General features: G+C 39.0%; 1 protein-coding gene across 1 annotated transcript in view; it reads right to left on the bottom strand.

The window, feature by feature from the left end:
• Positions 1-16,923, bottom strand: part of LOC121948060 (ecto-NOX disulfide-thiol exchanger 2-like) — a 218,132-nt gene that overhangs the window by 36,885 nt on the left and 164,324 nt on the right. The window contains exons 6-7 of the mRNA XM_042493314.1: positions 11,232-11,465; positions 7,427-7,639 (exon numbers count right to left, since the gene is read on the bottom strand). Coding sequence (XP_042349248.1) covers positions 7,427-7,639; positions 11,232-11,465 — 447 coding nt within the window. The remainder of the gene's footprint in view (positions 1-7,426; positions 7,640-11,231; positions 11,466-16,923) is intronic.

The raw sequence follows: 16,923 nt of genomic DNA, 5'->3' as shown, positions 1-16,923 counted from the left end.
AATGCTTACTTACTTAAATTACAAATAAGCATTTCTTTTCATTATTTACACATATACAGACACACAGCATGGTACAGAAAGCCCCACTGAAACTCACTCACATGCAATTTAAACTGATATGACAGCATCACAAAAAGACTACATGTTGTAAGCGTGTTGATTTCACACTACATATACATCTTTCCTCATCTTGTCTGAAACAGTTTATGCCTTTGTGCTTTTGATGATATTATTATCGCAAAGTTTGCACATTGAAAAAGTCTTTTTGACAGGTGCATAGGATCAAAAACTCTGACTGAGAAGAAATCATGCGCAGGATTCTCTGCTTTAAAGTTTAATGATACTGTATAATTTATAGCGCACTGAGGTAATAATGCAAGGAGAGGAGAAGCAAATGTTTCACTGTGTTGCAGTTCTATGTCTCGTACCATATGTAAATTTCCTCACCTATTGGCCTGCGCACACCAATAATTAATTCTCTGTTCAACAGATTTCTACACAACACTTATCGTAAAATGGTGCAATTATAGGTGATTCAGAAATTGTTGTTTTCTCATAAAATCGGCTCTAATAAAATTGGCTCTAATAGTACAGCCCATGAGAAACTGAAAACTGAAACTGTTATTGGAGGAGAATGTTGCGGATAATAAACCATAATCTGTGATATTGTTTTAAATGTTAGGCATGGCATTATCAAACCATGTTCACATTAATTTCTAAATATTATGTACTGTAACATGATGAAACCTTCAATGAAAACATGGGCAGCATCTACTGGCCCCTGAATTGCATTTTACATTTTAAATCCATCTATATTTGCTGTTCTATGGTGTGAAGAGGGACTAAAATTGGAAAAAGGATGTTGTTCTTGAAGTGCAAATTGCATGAAAGCTTACAGACTTTTTGGCACTAGCAGATGGTAGGTTCACTCAAAAGCAAATGAAAAAACAACAAAACACTTCCATCATGTTTATTGTCTTCCCTGAGGCAAAGGAGAAAACTTTTAACCAAAGAAGAAACATCCTCTTTGTGACACAAAGCAAAAGGCTTTATAAGAAATCTGGGTCTAATTTTGTGACTCATTTGAGATATAGGACATAATGTTAAGAATGTTTGCCAGACAAACTTTAAATTGAAGTCTCAGTCATCTCGCTCTGTAACAGTACTCACAGAGGCAGACATGCCTTTGAGTGTTTGTAATTGGTTTTGTTTGTAATATACAGTGATGAAACAAACGGACCACATCTATTGTTGTTTGGTCAAATGTACTTTTGTCAAATCTGGTTCATTACAGAGAAGCTTACAGAGCAGAGGGAGAAGAACACGCAGCCCAAATCAGACTGCCAAATCACATCAACAGACGTGAGCAGACATTTTATACAAAAGTATATATGTATGTGTCTGGTGCCTGATTATCTAATGAAACCTTGCAGTGTGGCAGACCTACGCAAATTTAAATAAAATATAAATAAATTCCTTTCAAATTATTTCAGCCATGCCTTTTATTTCAAAGATCTAATACAATCATGTAGATTGTACTCATATCTGTAATGCAAACACTGCATTTTAAGCATAAAAGTCCAACAAACGAAGGCAATAAAAGCAGAAGAAAAAAACATTTTCTTTTTGTAGATTTAGCAGCTAACTGATGTCGAGTCACTGTGTTATCAATCTTTAATCTACTCACCTGTAGCAAATGACTTTTGGGATTTCTCTCCAGGCTAGCAGGCATTAATTTAGAATCATAAATACTTCAGCATTCATAAGATGCCAAGGTAAACTCGCTCTCTATTTTTTCATCCTTTTTGCTGACTGGCAGCTTCTTTCCTTCTCTGGAGAGACCATCATGGTTCTTTGGAGGCGTTACTGTAGTCTGCAAATTCACACTGATGCTAAATGTAAAATGCTGTTTAGGGGCCAGTATATGCTACTAAGGTTTTCACTGATGATTGCTTTGAGTTACAGCATGGAGAGATTACTGAATGGGCCTACTGGGCACAAGTTTACTCATAATGAACTCAAGGGGACAAAAAGACTACAAAAAGACACAAAATCACTATGTGGAGACAAAAAGCACTAAAAGAGACACAAAATTACCACAAAGACAAACAAAATGACAACAAAGATACATAAAACATCCAAAGAGACACAAAATTACACCAGAAACACAAAATGATCAGGGTGTATTGACTGTCATTTCCCCTCAAGGTGCTTGTGTTGTTATTATGATGACACTAAGGGAAGATTTGCTCAGGACAATGGTCCATTTTATTAATAAAAATTGACAAATCTAATTCAGTATGACTCTTGGCTAAGCGTAAGAGGACAGACAGCATGTCAGCTGGAGGAAAGATCAATTAAAACAATCTATTTTGAGAACTGAGTGGCCAAAACATTGGCAGAAAAAGACAAAAATCCAACTGCAACAAAATGAGCAAACTGCAGATTACCAGTGTGTTAATTCAGTGTCAGAGCCAAACCCTACTGGTGAGTAACGCCTTGGCTGCAGCTAGAGAGCAGGCAAACAGGACAAACCCAACGGAGAACACCTTTTCTTCCATGGAAGAGGGACGAGTTTAACAGACTCTACAACAGAGGAAGATGAAGCTTTAAGCGGGCTTTTTCCTCCTCTCTGGAAGCACTGAGTGGTGAAACAATCCCTCTGGTGAGAGAGAAGGCCCTGGAGACGTCCCCTATGTTTTTGATGGGAGGCAGTCAAGCCTAGCAAGACATGTCAGAAACTAGCTGTGGTTAAGGCCACGAAGCAGCCTACGGTAGTAGCAATACTCCTGGTCAGGTTTTTCATTTTCCCTGCTAACAGGGACACGACCATAAGCTCTCGTATTCCCAGACCAGTTAGTAGAAACAGGTGCAAAATGGGAAATCAGCACTCTGCTGCTGACTGCTACTTAAATCTTCTGCAGTGGATCCCATGCATAACACGTCTTCAAAACATCCCACCCGTCCTGCTGGCTGTCCTCTTTACACAGACACAGTTCTGCGCTGTTACTACCTCTGTTTGTGACTCAAAGGCACAACATCTTTGTCCCCTCATTCCATGATTGTACCTTTTACGCAACACGGCAAGGCGGCATAATGGTGCCATATTTCCACCTTGAACAGGCAGTTTGAAAGGGGCTCATGATTGTGATTCTGTGGGAAACACTGGATAACTTAAAAACAAATTAAAACAGGAACAATGTCGAGCTTTTTAATAAAGATAATTCTCTTCAAGGTGACAGAAGTTAGAATGCCTATAACAATGTGTCCTTCGATGACAGTCTCTGACAAAAGCAGAGCCCGTTAAATATGTATGTGTCTTTTGTTCACAGGTGAGGTGTGTAAAACTGCCTCATGGGAGACCAATCTCTGCGAAGGCATTTGCCTGTGTTGGAACTATGGTGAGCGAAAAGACAAACTCATGAATAGAAATAAGTGTTTGTATGGATTATTGTGTTGGATGTGGATGGCCTTTAATGAGAGAGGAACACAGAGAGAAAGAGAGTGATGGTGACTGGCAGATAGAAAAAGAGACATGCAATGAGACAGAGGCAAAGGAAGAGAAAGTCCTTGGAGGTTGTAACCAACTTCAATCTGGCCTTTTGAAACCAGCACAATGTTATGTAGATATCAGTACAAGCAAGCTGATAAATATGCAGAAAGGATCGCGGGGGACAGATCCTCACTATTGTTGTTTTCTTCTATTCAGCTAACATTCTTAGTTTATTGTGCCTTTTGTCATGTAACACATGTTGAATGCATTGTAATGCATCGGACAAAATGGAAAAAAGAAGAACATGGTGTCAAGGAGACAGAAAGGCAGAGTGGCATAAACAACCTGAAAAAAACACATAACATGAAAGGGAGAAGAACTTAACATATATCCCCTAAGATTCATTTATACAGTTTACACTTTATTATATACTGTATCTCACTGAATAATAATGAGAGCCTTACTTCACCATTAGTCCCAACCAAGTAATCTGATTGGACAAAATGCATTCAATAAGGGCTTATGTTGAGTATAACGTCACTGACTTCAGCTATACGCATCACTCTGCTTTACAGGTGCTCTAAATCCCTGATTACATTAATGTTTGTTGGAATAAATTATGAAATTATGATCATCCTAAATTTAGTTTTTAACTAAACTTTTTTTTCCCCCTTGCTTTTTAAAAATAATTTCCTAAGGCTATTAACTTCTTGCAATTCATGAAACATGTATTACGAAGTGGCTCATTACCTTTTTTTCCCACGTTTTTTAGAGAAATTGCACCACTTCACTTAGGGTTCAAAGCTTTAAATACTTGTGAAAGACACCTGAAAGCAAAATATGAAATCTGAAAGTGATGTTGCTATAAGTTTTAAGGATTAATGGTGGTAATTGGGTCCTTTTTCCTTGATATTTGATTCTACTGTAAGTAAGTAAATGAGTAAGCAAGCTATGTAGGTAATAGTTTCTTTGTTTTGTTCATTCAGTGCCAATGAGCAGGAAAACTTGATCTGCTCTGTGCAATATGATGTGGCTCTGTCAATAATACAAAACACATGTTTTCATTAACTTCTGGGACGTTTCTGAAACGCTCTGCAGCACGTCTGCCGAAATTAGTTATGTGTAATGTTCATAGAAAAACAATCTAGGAACATCAGTGGCAAAAACAAGCACCGCTAGTGGATGAAAATTGACGGTGCACAAATGCCCCAAACGGTCACACTGCAACCAGCTTTGCCACGGCTGAAGATGGCAGCAGTAGAGAGCAGAGGAAATAAAGGTGTGGCTCAAGTCATTACAGTCTACTTATTCCTGCCTGTATGTTTCAAAACATTTGGATTATACAAAATAATCAATTTTTACATCTGCCATCAAAAGGATAAAAACTTTGCTATTTTTTTTTGTCTCTGTAAGCCTTTACTCATTCGATTTAACCCGGAACACTGTGTGTGTCCTGCATAAAACTACTCTATGTATATATTCATTTAAATGCTTTTATTTAAGATTGCATTTATCATTAATGTAAAGTATTATTTCTGAGTGAGTGAGTGTGTGTGTGTGTGTGTGTGTGTGTGTGTGTGTGTGTGAGTGAGTGAGTGAGAGCATGGTGGTATTTGTATGTGTGAAAATGTGCGGGTTAGAGTGTGTTTATGTCATGGTATTACTCTGTGGGTATTTGAGCATTTGATAGGCCGTGTACAGAGCGCTGACCTGTGATAAAACGGCAGACTGCAGAGTGTCATGGGAATTATAGCGGCGCAGCGTGGTCGATTGCACCTGTTACCCAAGTATAGCAATAACCGCATGGTAAATTCTGTAGGATGGTGGGCTATTCTCCTGGGGTTGTGACATACAATAAATTGTTTAGTGAGTGCATGTATGTGTGATTGAGAGGGACACACTCAAAGAGCTCTGCATGCTACTTAACCTGTAAACTCAATGGCAGTATCCTGTTTCTGTGACTGGTGGCCAATTTTCCATGTTGTGGCACAATTTGTTCTTCATCACGAGTCAAATAGGAATAAAAGCAACAACATTTCTGAATACAGACCAAAGTGTTAAAGTGTTCACAGCCAGAAAGTGTTATTTCTCACATTTGACGGCACATATAAAGCATTTTCCAGACATTCAATGTGAAAATTTCTGAGTACACTTGAGTCACAGTTTGGCATACATGATGATCAAAACTATAATTGACTCTTTTCCTGAGTTTCTCCTTTTACATAAGCATGAACTGTGGATAACAACTTCATTATTAAAATCAAAGTTCCTTTAATTTGGTCCCCAAATGACTCGCCCTGCTCAAATAAATTTCAAAGGCTTGCTCATTAATGTAAAGTATGTCACCAGTAATTTCACTGTGATCTTTTATATTTTGATCTGTCGTGTAATGTCATGGCACTACAGTTCTGTTATAATTGCATCCGTAGTTAAGGGAAACATATGTGGTTATTTTTGTGATTTGATAATCTTAAAATAGTTAAATGGTATTTGCTTTTCAAAATTTTAGTCACAGCAACTCCCCGTACTCATGGCTCAGTCATGGACTCCTGCTGATCAATAAATATAGTCACAAACACAAAGACTGTGAAACAACCTAATTAAAAAAAAAAATGGTGTCACTTGGTACTTTTTCTTACCTTCATAACTGGATATATTGTTTTAATAAAAATATGTGCAAAAGGTTCAGTTAAAGGTTAAGTGTGTTGGATTTAGAGGGATCTATTGGCAGAAATGGAATTTAATATCATAAGCATGTTTTCTTCAGTGTGTAATCACCTGAAAAAAAATAAAAGGTTGTGTTTTCGTTACCTTAGAATGAGTCATTTATATCTAGACAGGGAGAAGGTCCTCGTCCATAGAGATCACAATGTTACTCCGCCATTTTTCTGCAGTAGCCCAGAACGGACAAATAAAACACTGGCTCTGCATAGGGCCACTTGTGTTTTAATGTCATCTACTGTAGTTTGCAGCCCCTTCGCAAAACAATCAGTATTGCAAAAACAATGAAAACACTGATTTTATTTTATTTTTTTTACGTGTAGCTGCTTCATTTAGTGGTTTTACTGGGTTAAATCCCTGGGTCCGTTTGTTTTGGAAAGGAGGAGACCTCTGCGGATAATTCAGCTCCTGGAACCCCCCCGAACATCTGGCTCTTGAGTTATCAGAGAAAAAAGGTGAGCACACTTTAGCAGTGTACTTTCTTGCTAGCAACCCATCTCCAACATGCCAAACAGCATGAGATGCACTGATTTGAAAAGTTTTGGAGAGGAGGAGACCCCTACAGATAATTTGGCTCCTGCTAGAAACCTCCTGAACAAAGAACACTGAAGAAATTCTCACCAGGAACCAACAAGTTTCAGCTTGTTGCAATCTGTAATCCTCATCCCGAGATGCCAAATCCCCCCTGAATCTTACACACTGTTCGTTTTAAGTAAATCTTCTTAAAAATCCCTTTATTCAAAGGCCAAGTTAAAGTGTGTTTTAAAGTATATTTATATTGTTTATGTATTTTATTATATATATAGAATCTATATTATTTCTAAAATATGTGTACCTCTCTTCATGATGCCATTGGTAAATCAACACTAATGCATTTTTATTTCGCTCTGTCTTTATCTTATTATGCTAAGATGATGCTTTTTGCAAAGAAACTTTCACTTTTCTTGTGTATTGTTAGTAAATGTTGCTGCTGACATGAATTGTTTGCTGGTAAATGTGCGTGAGAGTGGCAAAAGGGAGTGTAAATATGGGTCGCATTGCACTATGCATGTAAACTGCACTGAAAAATCAGCTTTAAAAAAGGCTAAAAGGGTATATGATACGAGTACGGTAAGTGAACTGTATGATAAACTCACATGGTGCTACTGACTTTGTGACATCCTGAAACTACGTATACTACATGCACTGTGTGGCTGTGCAGAGAGGACTCACACTGAGCGAGTATGGTGGCCATCGCGGTCTTGAACTTGTCTTTGGCCTCTTCCACCTCCTTCTCGTGTTGACTCTTCTCACTCAGCAGCCGGCGGATGTGGCTGTTGGACGACTGAATCATGGAGTAGAAGTTGTTGGCGTTCCTGCGGTTGACTTCACCTCGTTCCAGCCAGGTCAGGAGCACACGCACTGCTCCGGGAAACTTGTTATCATCTAGGAAAGAAGGGAGGAGGCGAGATGGAGAGAGTCTGAATCAATATGAGCATGGTGAGATGAAACCAAAACTGCCTCAGTGTGTTTACTGTTAACATACATTGATCTCTGCATGTTACAGGTTGGACTGTTTGCCCTATCCACTTATAGATTTTAACTTTGGCATATTCTTATTTATAAGGTTGTTCTTGGACATTTTGTTCGGGACAAATATCTATCAGTGTGGCCTACCACCTATATCAATAGAGTAAAATGCAGAGTAGGTCAATCTGATAGATACAAATGTCTATCAGAATGGCCTTCCACCTGCAAAAATTAAGTAAAATATAGTGTAGGTTCATCTAATATGAACAAATGTCTATCAGAATGGCTTACCACCTTTCTTAATACAGAAACAACACTGATACCAAACAGAGTTATTCGTGGAGCTGGATGCTAGCTTGCATATGTTGGGCATTTTGCATGATTTACCTGGTTTGTATAAATGTGCATAATCAATAAGTAAGTTACCTGTCTAATCCACTCAATTCAATGTCCTGTAAAATGTCTAAATTGAATAATATTAATTCAAAATCAGCCCAAATGCAGTTAAAATATGCAGACTTCTGGTTTAAAACATACATTTTGAATTTTGAAAATCAAAAACCCAAACCACCAAATAATGTCCAAATTGGCCAAGCTGTGGCTGAAATACTGTCAATAATTATGCTATAATGCAAATATATGCCAACATATGCAAGTTAGCATCCAACAGTTTCCTAATGTTCGGGACCCAAACTATGCATTTATAAAGTAAAACTTTGGGGTACTCAACATTTCTGGGTTCACAATGGAACTTTATAGGCTGGCAAATGGACTAAAAGTCGAAAGTAAAAAGGGAGGAAAGAAAAGAAAGAAATGTGGCCAAAATCAATACCACAGCAGTACAATAACCGCGCAGCCTCTGCCAACTGAAGTTTCCTCTGGCCAAAAAGAGGACAGAAGAAAAGAGTTAGGGTCATCAGAAGCAAAGAAAAGCTGCTTCTGCAGATTTACTTTGGAACCATTTGATGATCAGCGACACACAGGAGGCAAAGAGTTTAACATCAACCAAAATAAGGAAAATATTTCACACAATGCACAAGAAAAGTGTTTCACAAAAGAAGACAAGTGGCAAAAATAATCTGAACTGCTAAAATTGAAAGTTAATTAATGTTTATGCATTACTTTGTTTGTACAAGTTGTCTTAGCAGCATCTATTGGAGGTGTATGCTGAAGTGTCTACAAGTCGCACACACGAGTGTCTGGGATGAAAGAATGAGGACATCGAGATGATGAGATGAAAATAACTTCAAGAACTAATTAAAAAAAGATTTAAAAAAGATTTTAGAAATGATCGTGAAGAAAAATGAGCACATCTATACGCTGAACATAAAAAAGCAGGAGGGTAAATAACAGGAAAAGTGTCGTGGTAAAATCAATCAGCTCCTGTCTTTCCTATAAATATTTTTTGTAAACAACCCTTGCCAAGTGTCTGCAGAAAAGGTGAGCATGGTATTATATAGCTGCTGTTTAGAAAACTCAGGTTGTTTAGCAGTAATCCTGCTTTGTCTGGTGAATAATCAGATGATGTCAAGAGACTTTATTGATTTCTACTGTTGTTATTCCGCTGTGGTTGTCCTGTCCTCTGCGGCTTTGCTGGGCTGCTTACGAGTCAGAGGAGCATGGGAGGGAATCCGCTCCCTCACACAGACGTCAACACACTGCCTCAGACCTCCACAACACACACACAGAGTGGGGCACATGCATCATGTACACACACACACGCATAAACATTACTTAGCGTCTTTACAGATTGAGCAGCTGGGGAGGTTTATATTTATTTAAACCGGGTTCTGCAGATGCTCTCAATTTCTCTCTGTCTGTCTCTAACACACACACAAATGCATGTACACACACACACACACGCATGCACACACACACAGTGGGGTCCATCACACGACTTGCATGAATGATGATCTATCACAGCAACAGATATTGAATCAAGGTGTTATCTCATGAATCCCTGAGGTGTTCCTGTTTGTTTATAGGCAGACTCGGGTCTCATAATACATGGCTCCCTGCAGCGGCATTATTAATAGACAATCTGGAGGAATATTAGTGGTATTCGATCACTGACAATGCCCAGAGGCCAGATGGATTCAGAAAGTCATTTAATGGGTCTTCAGCTGAGGCATAAATATACAGATTAAAATACAAGAATTTATTAGTTTGGTTAACAGAACAACCAAAAGAAGCTCTGTGAATGGCTGTAAGAAAAAGACTAAACCTGTAAAACATCCCGGTAAATGGTGCTGCAAAAATGTAATTTTCCTGGGAAGTCATCCACTGACATTTCTCAATTAATTTTGTTCTGCTGTGCTTTTCTTATTCAAACATAATGTGTATGAATTGAGAAATCACATAAAAGTTGGTCCAATCGCAAGAAAATGAGAAACATCAAACTTTCCTCCACAAATCTGACAAATAGAAACAATTGGTGGTCATTGAATGGTCAATTAGCAGATATGAATAAAAAGGCAAGGAAGGCAAAACCAAAACATTACCTACACTCCTCGTGTAGTGGATCTCTTGAGCTATATTTGTGCCTTCCTGCTCTAAGGTGACAGTAAAGAGGGTGAGGACAGGGATGCCACTGGGGATCAACAAGGAATCTCTCACCACAGATGTTTGATTGCATTAAGAATTTAAATGGCCCGACAAGATTTTCTCACATCCCAGCAGCCCATTCAGCCCACCCTCTCCTTATATATGTGCTCTGAACACTGATGGGAACTATACTCAACCACACGCAGCATTTAAATATTCCAAATTATAGCACAACTCCTGGCAGTCAAGGAATATGATTAACAAGCGTCAAGTCACTTAAAATTCTCAGTAGGAAGCCGAAGTTTACGGCACTCAAATGAGAAAAAGTCTGTAGACACTAAGGAATACTTAATGAAATGTCAAGTGTGTTTAGATTACTGTCACTTCTGGCTTTAAATAAATTTAGAATCAATTTAATCAGATTTTCATACCTGCACAGGAGTCCATATTTGAATGCTCTGCACCAGCTTACACTTTGTACTGCTAAATATTTAAGTTATTTAATTAGAGCTGAAAGGATTAGCTGATTATTTGAATTGTAAATCAATGGAAAATTAATCAGCAATAATTTCGATAATGGTTTGATTGTTTAAGTCGTCAAGCAACAAGACAAACCCTGTCTGCACTCTGCCGCCACAGATTTTAGGCAGTATTGAGTGCTTTATCAGCTCTCACAATACAACCAATACACAATTATTGGATTTATTCTCATAAAAAAGGAGAAAAACGACAAATCGTGTCGAGAATCAGAATCAGAAACTGCTGGATTGTTTAAAATAGAAGCACTCTGGTTCCATTTGAGTGGCATGAAACTGACAGTTGAAAAAAGAGGCTTAATTCTAATGTGTAGGTATCATGTTTATGACGTAAAAGCTGGGGCAGGCAATTTAATTTTTCCAGTGACTGTGGCTACACACTGTTGGTACACTCACTGTGTCTTCAAGTTTGATATTTGTCTACCAACCTTTGATCTTGTCTCCCAGCTCGCTGCACTCGTGCTCTGAGTAGTGGACGATGGGAGGAGGGGAGGGCGGCCGGAGGCGATCCTCCTCCATCTTGCGGCGGTGCCTCTCCTCTCTGGCCAACATGCGCTGCCGACACTCCCACTCGTAGAGGTCGTCTCTGGCCTGGGCAAAGTCCACGTGGAGACGGCCGGAGTCTTTTTTGTCTGTGCTGGAGCCCAAACGAATACGATAACCTGAAAGGAGAGGATTGAAAGGTTATGAGGCGAATCAAGATGAAGGTGAGATTTGGGGAAAAGATACATCGTAGAGATAGAGAGAAAAGAGGAGAAATGGAAGACAGCTGAGACATTTTATTGATTAGGTGAGGGTAGCAACAGTGTGAAATATCTATTCCTATCAATGGCTGCTGTGATTCAGATATACAGTAAATAGACTGAGATAATAGACAGAATAACAAGCACAAATACGCAGATATACGTAGATAGAAAGACAAAAGGGATAACACACACACACACACACACACACACACACACACACACACACACACACACAGATGTATCTGACAAAGTTAAACTGATCAACCTGTCCTCATTTTCCTTCAGATAGGTGTGAACAAACTGATATACATCCTCTTTGTTCTCTCCATGTGTTCTGTTATTGCAGATACGCTCCAGGTGTGCAGACCGATACATAGATGGACACGAGCCGAGTGAGTCACTTGAGCTTTTTATTCTGTGCGTACATGGGAGTGAGACACTAATTACAGTGATAGCCCTGGATCACCCCGCTGCCTCTCACCTGACACTCAAAGCTTATTCCACTGGCTTTGTGTGGGCGTGAAGTGCAGTCGCACTCGTTCTGTTAATTGATTGGTCTAAATGATCCGTAAGGCTGGGCTGTTTACAGGAGGGTGTGAACTCCAAACTGGCAAACAAGCTTCGGCTACATCACATTCATCCCTTTTCATTTTAAAACAGCATTTTAACAATCTCTGTACACACAAGCACTTTAGTACAGTTTAAGAAATAATCTCCATCCATACTAAACATGCCTGAAATCTCAAAACCATTACCTTACATTGGGCATGCGCATGCCAGGTGTAAACAGGAAGCACACTCTCTTCGCTGCTTCTGGTTGCTTGGCTACGGAAAACATTATGCAGATGGCAAAAGCAAGACCAGAGGTCTCCTTTCTTAAACTGACAAAGATGTAGAACTGTTACTCAAAGGATCACGAGGTGTTCAAGTCAGTGGAAAAGCTCTTGAGTCGTTGCAAAGCAAATACCACAACATATCAGGGTGTTACTGGGAGCATTATCCATCACCAGAGACACGGCCACGGCAAGGACAAAGGAGTACCCGCACATGAAGGATGAAATCCTTAAAAGACTTAGCTATAATGTTTTAATTGACATATCTCGACTAATAAAACCCAATCAGGAAGCAAACATGGACATCTGTGTTATCATTTTCAAAGTCTTAACCCATCAAGACTCAAAAACCACAGACTATAAAATATTGGATGTAGCTAATGTCACCCACTGGTTTGTAAACTGCCTTTCTGAAGATATCAGCATTTCAGCCACTACTTTCTTGTTTTTTGGAGCCAGAGTCGACCATCTTTGGACGAGAGGGTGGAGCTGTGGAGAAGCGGGGGGTGGATCTGACTCATAGACTTCAATGACGCTTTGCAGACAGCCTGTCACTCAAGTGGTCCAGACCTTTAATATGAGTAACTTAATAAATAATAAAATCTAAACCGTTGAGTTACCAAAAAAAAATCACCTGTTGTACAAATGTCACAAATCTTGAAATTACCTATACAGACCAAAACTGTTTTTTTCCCCCTGTTTGCTTGTTTTACCAAGTTGTAAACATGTTTATTTTTGCTGTCAAGTGGAGATTTCAACGAGAGGGTCTATGGGGATTTAATCTGTTTTTGGAGTCAGCCTAAAGCCGCCACGTGATGAACTGCAGTTTTGTGGCACTTCTGCACTGACTTGATTGAAGTCTCAGAGGTTGCTGCTTGACCAAAACGCAGTCCTAGAGTTTTCAATTTAAAAACAGCTCAGCAATGTTTGCAAAGGTCTGCGTTTTAGGAGTTCAGAAATATAGTATGAAAACCAGACATAAATAGTTATGCATTATAAAATGAAAATATATTAGTGTGGATGTAGCCCACTGACCCAAACACACCAAACTGACATCAAAGCCTGTGTCTCTGCCATAAAAGTTTTACCTGACAATGTATCCTCAAGAACAGATTCAATAATATCCTACGAATTAGCGCCCAACAAATGACATTTCCTCCTTAACATACGGTTACATAATGAATGTAAAGTTACGAAGGTTAGGTTTAGGAAAAGAAACATAGTGAGGACATACCTTAAAATGACCTCACTTTAAAATGAGTTCACTTAGAGCTGACATGGATCCAAATACCCGTCTTTGTGGGAAAGTCTTATGGAAAAATCTGGTTTTGTTGTCCATCCACCACCCCATCCTCCATCCTTGCAAGCCCGCTTGGGACTGCTTCCCTGTTCACTGCAAAAACTGCCGATCTAACCAAGTGTAATAATCTTATATTTAGATTAAAAAATCTAGTTAGTCTTGTTTTAAGTATAAATGGATTATCTAGTGCACACAGTTTTACTGGTTTTAAGACATCTTAACAAGCAAAATTTGCTTACTGCACTGGCAGCCAAATTTGCTTCTTTTAAGTGCAAGTATGCTTAAATCTAGGGTGTTTGGCCTTAAATTTGACAGGCCATTTTTGCAGTGTTCACTCTCATCAGTGCACCAGTTTGGGTGCATTATTTTTCGTAGGAAATTGCACATGAGTATGAAGACCGCCTGCACCTACACATTTCCTCTCGACTCAAGTAAATCATTTGCTTTTCTCACTTCAATTTCTCTTCTCGTGCAGGGAGCTGAAATGCTCATCAGAGAAAGTTCTCTCACCAACGAGCTCCACTGTCTTCAGTGCTGGTTCAACATGCTGACTTGGCTGAAAAACAGCAGACAAGGGCTGACTAGTGCTAATGGTGTGGAACACACTGCCAAATCAAGGTTGCCAGATGCTCACTGATATCCACCAATGGCTGACCATCAGTGTCGTGTCAGAGCCCTAACGTATATTCTTTGTCATTAGCCCAAGGAGACACGCATACTTACATGTTTTTGTTTAAACACACTGTTTTAAAATGAAAACGCATTAATGTGGATGTATCCTTAAAAAGCCCTGGGCCAGCGTCTTCTCCAAATACATATGAACTCACACTCTCATCAGAGGAAAGTGGAGATAAAGTTGGATGTCAATGCGAGCGGTGGAAAGATATGAGTCTGAGTTTGTGGTTGTTTCTCGAGTCTCCTCTCCCTGCTGAAGGCTCTCGGTTCACTTCAATCTTTCATAAAGGGAGACTTCAGTGTGCCAAGGCTGCTGTAGCAGAGTGCATGTGTGTGTGTGTGTGTGTGTGTGTGTGAGAGAGAGAGAGTGTGTTTAGGGGAGAGGAGACCAGAGTGTTACTGAAAGTAGTATTTATGAGAAAGCTACACAGGTCTGTCATCTGGCTAATATATGGACTTATAGCTCCAGTCTTACTGTAGGGAAGAGGTAGATGAAATCACACACAGACTCACACACACATTAAATAATGCAGAGGGTATTATTGCAGCAGCTGGTCTTTTAAATGAGCTTTGTGAAGAGAGAATATATGGCCAGCCATTCACATCCAGAGATTTAGGCGTCTGTGCAGGAAAAGCTGCTGGAAGCAGATAAAAAAAAAAGAAGTAAAAAACCTTAAATTGGTGTCACATGATGAACAGAGAGACTTCTTCCTCTCAAGAAGCAGTTAAAGCAGAACCCCATTGGTGGGGTTCTGCTTTTGTAAATGAGGATTTTAAATGAGCGCAAATTAATTTGTCTGGTGGTGCGAGCCTATAAGAGTGACTGATATTTATACTAAAAGCAAATGACATCATGAGTCAGGAGGTACTGAGCTCAATCAATACCTGAATAATAGAGAAATTGCAAGATGATTTGGTAGTTATGACTCTGCCTAACAATAGCCTTGGCTATGTTATATACATTGACATCAAGGTTTTACAGGCTAACAAAACATGACTAACACAAGCAGCATTCACATATGGGATATACGCCCTAATGATGTCATGGCCTCCATATGTAGCAAAGAAACGGTTATTATTCAATATGATGGTTCGTTCACTTTGAAAGAAAGCCTATTGTATATGCTGTAGAAATTATGCATAAAATTCTGGCAAACTTGGCTGAGAATGACTTATTTTTATTAGTTTCATTTTATTGCAACATCAACATGCTTGTTAGATGCAAACAGTCTTTCAAAATAAATGTACAAAATGAGTATATTGCCATATTTACCTTTATTTCCTTGTGCAACAAAAGCACGTGGTTACCTTTAGAAATAAACATTAGCAAAAGGAAAGTCTCCTTTCACTCGCCTCTGCAGGAGCTGCCCCTTTTATCCATCAATCAGATCTGATTGATCGATCTGACCAAAAAGTGATTGAAAGGAAGTTATAATCAAATAGTCTGTCGCTCAGTTATCTACCGCGCAAAAGCCCCCGAATCCAGAGAAGGGATGAAGAAAGATCACAAAGGGACATATGCGCAAACAAAAACACAAAACCTTTCAACCTTTCCTTTCCTCTCCTGATGGAGGCATATATTTCTGTGAGTTTAATTGATCATAGATGACACTATCTGTCTCGGAGCAGTCTGTATCCAACTCAAAACAGGACTAGGTCTTTTAAATTTAACCTCAAGGGAACCACATTAGTTTTCAAAAATGAAGAAGAAGAAAAGAGAATGTGTATCAATATTACATTGAGAGGTTAGGTATTGAAAACTGAGGATATTGTTTGGCTTATTAATTTCATGAAAATTTGGAATACATTTTGTTAGTAGATGTTTTCCCTTTAAATGGAAGGTTATGATTAAAGCCCAAGTTACTGAACATAGATAGACAGGGGGAACAAAGTTTTGTTACAGAAAGGCCTGGTGAGCGCCGAGTCTACATATACTGTCACACAAACACCTCTTTCAAGTCTCTGATGCCTGTGGAGACTGTTTACAGTAAAAACACCATTAAGAAAGTAACATCTAACAAAGCTATCTCTGCTGGGAACCTTTCGCTCATCACATTCGCTTCAGTCACAGATATCAAAGAATGTAATCATTGTGATTACGCAAAAGTACTTCCTGTTCTATAATAAGACAAGGTCAATTTGAGGCTACCTGCATGTAACATAAAATCTATAAATATGTGCGTAGAGCATCATCGCTTTGTCTCACAAAGTTAACGGAAGAAAACACAATTTCAAGTGTTGCAAGGGTGTGACACGACAGATTCATCGGGCATTAACATCTTACGCCAAGAATAAATCCAGAACTCCACTTCTCTTTTACCTTCCTAGATGTATCTGATGGATGCCACAGTGCTTCTTTAACATTTACACCACTTACATACTTCAACGAAGGAAACTAAAGAAGCAGAATGGTTAATTATGTCAGCGGCAGCATTCAAATTTTGTGTTGATGCCGCTTCTGCTCAAGTTATTGGGGGGCACATGGCAAGTCCCAATACAAACCATCATATCTGTGTTGTTCCACCTTTGACTGAAAAATTATTCCACAAAAGACAAAAAACACACA

This window comes from Plectropomus leopardus, chromosome 9 (assembly GCF_008729295.1).
Source record: "Plectropomus leopardus isolate mb chromosome 9, YSFRI_Pleo_2.0, whole genome shotgun sequence".
Taxonomy (NCBI): domain Eukaryota; kingdom Metazoa; phylum Chordata; class Actinopteri; order Perciformes; family Serranidae; genus Plectropomus; species Plectropomus leopardus.
Note: the sequence above shows the minus strand (reverse complement) of the source record. Positions and strands in the feature narration are given on the sequence as shown.